Below are 5,205 nucleotides of genomic sequence, written 5' to 3' on the forward strand. Positions count from 1 at the left end.
CATGTTGTTTCTGCATCCTTAAACAAAACATACAACCTGCTGATATTTTCTAGTTCCCAGCATGCACATTACTACATTTGTTTGGTACAAATCCTTGCCCTTCAGAGCTTGCAGTCTGTGATGTTAAAGGCAGGATAGTTGTTTGCCAAAATTGACAATGATAGTATAAACTGAGATTGGAGTCTTGCCCAGATGTTTAAATAGTTGTCACAATATTACACTTTCTGTTTTTAACCTTTGCAGATTGTCTTTGTTGTATCTTAGTTATACATGTTAATCCTGCTGATTCCTGAATATTTTGCTTTCTACTTTGGTAATACAACTGTCCATGATACTTTGGACAGAGGAACTAAACATCAGTCTATTCCTTAAAACATTCGGAATCAGGACAATTTACAAGGCCTTAAAACTGCAGAAAATTGTTACAATACAGAAAGTTCTTTAGCACATGGTTTACAACTAATTGTCTGCTTCCTTTTGCATGTATCAGAATGTCTGGGGAAAAGAATACAGCATTATAGTAGATTCAAAAAAGCTAATTACTGAAAAGTAAAATATTGGTCAGTATTATTTGTATAGGGAGCTAGATCTGTGTTAATATTAATGTAATCACATTTTTTGTTTTCCTAATAAACCATGGTTTTTACCAAATTCTGTAAAAAACTAAATTAGTAAGAAAAACCCTGACATTTATTGACAATACACATTTATTAATTACATTTCTGTATACATTTGTATCATGTTATGATCACAAAATAACAAAACCAAAATGTAAAAGAGTTTAAAAATGGTATCCCTATTAAATAACTTTCTTTGACATACATGTATACAAGTAATCTAATTCTGCTTGTATCATGTGCAACCTGGGAGTTTAAAGGCATGCACGCCTCATTTTCAGAGCAATCATTCTTATTGTTTCTTTTCTGATTTTTCTTTTCCATTCTAGAAGTAATTCTACAATGACCTTTCTAAAGATACATAGATATGTTGCTACTGCTTGTTTTGCCTCTATGCTAAGCAGAGCGGTGCAGTTGCTAATGTTTGCTTTTCTCTTCCTACACATTGAAGGCAGGGTGGGATGTTCATATGATTGCTGCTTTGTGAATGGTGGGCTGGGTATCACACTGTGAAACGTCTTCCCCTGCATCCAAGCTGCTTCTGTCAGAATGGTATATTCCAGCATGTAGCCAGCCAGATCTGTCAGCTGATGCATCTGGTTCTGCTGTTGCTCTTTCTCATTACTGTACATATTGCTCCCAGCCCTTATATCTTACTTTCCAAAGTGGATTTAAAAGAAAACCTCATGCTTCACATCTCTAGGAAGAATTGATGTGCTATCTGCAGAATATTACACCTGGGCTTCTTCCAACCGGCTCAACTTTCTGATCATCACACTTCCTGAATACATTTGCTTGGGAATGGGCTCTAATTTTAACGATATTGTGAAGCAGGGCTACGTAAAGATCAGGAGCAGACGGCTTGGTGTAAGTGCTTTTTTATGGATCTTTTTTTTTTTTTTTCATTTCAACTTGCTGCATTTCTCTAGGGCTGAAAACTGCATTTCTTGTTGTCTTATCTAAACCTTAGATAGTCACACAGATCCACTATGTGTTCAATAACTTTCCAAAAAGAAAAACAATCTTATATCCATTAGCTAATTTATTAAATGTGGAGGTAGCTGCTCATATTTATTTGATTTAAAAAAAAGAACAAAAATAAATATATATATATCATTAATTATAGTTTTTAATTCTCACTGGAGAGTTCTTTTAAATATTAGTGAATCTAGGGGCCTAATACTGGGTACTATTACATAGGTGTAAACCCATGGGCAACAAACAGCCTATATATTTTGATAACCAGTTATAAACATTTACTGTTAATTACAACTGTGTATTTGTTCTTTGTCCATCTGGCAGCAATAACGTTAACTTCTAATAAATACATGGTAATGATTTTTGCTGTCACAAGTCAGATGTTTGTGTATGCTTACAATATTTATAGAGATATTCCTGTTTTGAGGTGTGAATACTGCCCTTCTGGATAAAGGTGTTGCATCTGAGTCACATTATCTATGATTGTTCTTATGACACGCCAGAGTAGAGAGAGTGTTATCTGTCTATATTATAAATGTCAACAGCTAAAAGGCTTTCTGAGTGACAGTGGGGTAGAGCACCTGTCATCATTGGGATGCAGCCTCTACAGACAGTGTGCTGCCTTTGTTCTACCAACTAACATCATACACTGCTTTATGTTGCAGTGTATCCACTTTTAAGAGTGATGTCCTCAGGCATAAGCTTATTCTGTATACCATGCGGAAGTCATCTCTGGATTGAGTCATATTTTAGCCTCAATCATTTTATTTAACCTCAAGATCCATCAAGATATGCATTTTGTAAATGTTTTGCCACAAATATCTGCCAGTTTAATGTCATTATTTATTTAATATTATTTTAATATTATATACTATGCTCTTAATAAAGAAAGATGAAGAAAAATAATAAATATGTTAAAGAAAAAATTCTATTGATGTATGTCAAATATAAAAACAAGTGATGTTATGCTATTGCACATTTCCCTCACAAAAAGGGATATTGTATGTACTTTATCATGTTTCATGGGAAGTAGAGTTCTTTAGCCACTATAATACAACATTATCAAGAACATTTTCTAGGTTACCAGGAGATGGAATCTTGTTAAGAGTTGTTTTATTGTCCCCAATGGTACTTTTATAGCAGTGGTCATAAGACCACAGAATTCATGACCTCTATGAATTCCTGGAAGTTTATAAAACTGGGGATTTATAGATCTTTAAAAAACCCTATTTGAAGCATTTAAAGTTTTATTCTAGTTAGTATTGGAAATGTTTGGTCTTTCCTATATCAAATGTTACATTTTCACGAGCGGATTTATCAAAAGTAAATGTGCCCTTTTAGCATTTTTATTAATGTCATGAAGCACTTGCCATATAGACAGAGATACATTATGCTGGGTCTCTATACTTCAGTATAATTTATATTGATGCAGAATGTATGACATAATATTGTAGAATGTCTGTATTAAATATCAGCATTTTTAATGTACGGAATGCAGAACAAAGCTGATTGTTACTAACTTTTAAAGGTATTTCAATAGTATGTTAATGTGTAACGATCAGTACTGGTCCTTAGGCCTCATTATTACAGAAACCAGCTATATTATTGTTCATCATGTCATGTTTAATTTAGTTATCATTTAAAGCTTTCCTGTTGTATAAGTCAATACATGCAGTGTAGATATTATGCGAAAACATGTCCTAGATTCAGTAAGTATTTAAAGAGATGTAAGGGAATATCCATTTTGGGGATAAAATTACTTTGGTATTGCTTTAGACTGATTGTTGTAGTTCATTGGGATGCTTCCATTTAAAAGTAATAGACTCAGCTGATTCTCATTGGACAATTTGACAGTTTGGTTCTGAGAAACAGGTATTGTTAAAAGCTTCAGTTATATTTATTTTTTGTTATCAATACTTTTAAGAATGTTATTCAAAGGGAAAATTAATTTACAATTTCTCTACATGCATAGAGAATTATAAGAAAAACATTGGTCACCCTGCACACACATGTGCTCGCATACACATACAGGTGCACATGTGTACACACACATAATATATCAGTATTAATATCATTCTTACTATTATGCATTAGTTTATTGTAAAATAGTGAAATATACACTTCATTGTTTTCCTTTATTATTTAGTTGTTACTCATCTTGTCTATTGGCTGCTTAGTTATACAGATTTATAAATGTATTTCTATAGTTCATAATAAGACATCTATGCTATTTTCTCTTGCATGTGATCAAAAATATATACTTTTAAAAGTAATAAACATGTGCTCCCTATAAATTAAAAATAATTGCTTAAATTAATTAAACTATTTAAAATAAAATATATATATATAAACTTATTTTCTCTACCTTCCTCAACTTAGAAATTGCACCATTTGGGTGAAAGTATTTGCATATTCATGCAATGTTATCATATTTAATGAGTTAGTTAGAGAAGCCTTTCTGAACCATCAAGTTTTAAAGATCTATATATCTGAATGATGGGTATTTTAGTACCCATAATATTATAATCATGAAAATTTACTTAAATAAGATGACCGTCTTTCTGTGCTGAAATAAGAAGACATTATTTTAATTGCATTTACTCAGAACACATGCAAATACATGAGAGTATTCAGAAGTGCATTAGATATTGGTCTATACACCAATATATTTCCATTGTGCTGCTTTGTGGAGTCCAAATATAGTCTGACTATACATCAACAGCTGGTTTGGAACTATATTCTCTTAAAATACTATGGAATTTAAAGTATTCCCTGAGTATTTTCTCTATTGGGTGCTGACCTAGTTGATCCACAAGTTTCTTGCCCTTGGTTTTCCATATGATTGCACCCCAATTTAAAGAAAATCAAAGTAGTCTGCCAGGTCAAATATAGATTGGCTATTTAAATGTCAAGTCTAAAGTAGGGTTGTCTTCCCTAAGGTTATATGATGCTCACTAACCCAACTGTCTTAACTGGTTGTCCTTAAATGCTCTGAAAAATATTTTCCATGCAGTAATCTGTTTGAACTTTATTTTTATATCAGTCATGTTTAAATACACATCACATGGTTTAGAACATAGCAAATGAAATGACTGGATTTTTTATTACTGTAATTACTGAATTCATGCATTATAAGTGCAATGCAAAAGAAGACTGAGAGTTCAAAAATGTTATAAACTAATCTGTAACTACATTAAACTTATAATTGTCACCAGATTATGCCACTTGTATTTTAGGTATCTAATATGTATATTGATGCACTTTATGTAGAGGTTATTTACAACTTTGCAGCTATTCAGACTCCATGTTTTTGAAACAAGATTAGGAATTTATTCACACATGAAACTACTGTGTTAATTTGAACAGATGTCTTACATATGGCAATTCATATTTTATTTTTTATTTACTTATTTTGGGGAGGGCTTCTCACTAGGAAGACAAATCAATTCTAATAGACAAGATTAGGTGACCACCTCTTGTGATCAAGTCTAACACAATACTGATCAACAAAATGGACTTAATTAACATTTTAAGCCATACCAACAAATGAAATTGACATTGATTTCAGTAATGCTGATCAATTAAATCTTCCTGGTTTGAAACACAACAG

At 32.1% G+C, this 5,205-nt stretch overlaps 1 protein-coding gene across 1 annotated transcript in view; it reads left to right on the forward strand.

The window, feature by feature from the left end:
- Nucleotides 1-1,194: 1,194 nt before the first annotated feature.
- The window catches only part of DOK5 (docking protein 5), a 484,210-nt gene continuing 480,199 nt past the window's right edge, over nt 1,195-5,205 (forward strand). The window contains exon 1 of the mRNA XM_053694882.1: nt 1,195-1,484. Within this exon, the coding sequence (XP_053550857.1) occupies nt 1,419-1,484 (66 nt within the window). The 5' untranslated portion in view covers nt 1,195-1,418. The remainder of the gene's footprint in view (nt 1,485-5,205) is intronic.

This window comes from Bombina bombina, chromosome 1 (genome assembly GCF_027579735.1).
Source record: "Bombina bombina isolate aBomBom1 chromosome 1, aBomBom1.pri, whole genome shotgun sequence".
Classification (NCBI taxonomy): Eukaryota; Metazoa; Chordata; class Amphibia; order Anura; family Bombinatoridae; genus Bombina; species Bombina bombina.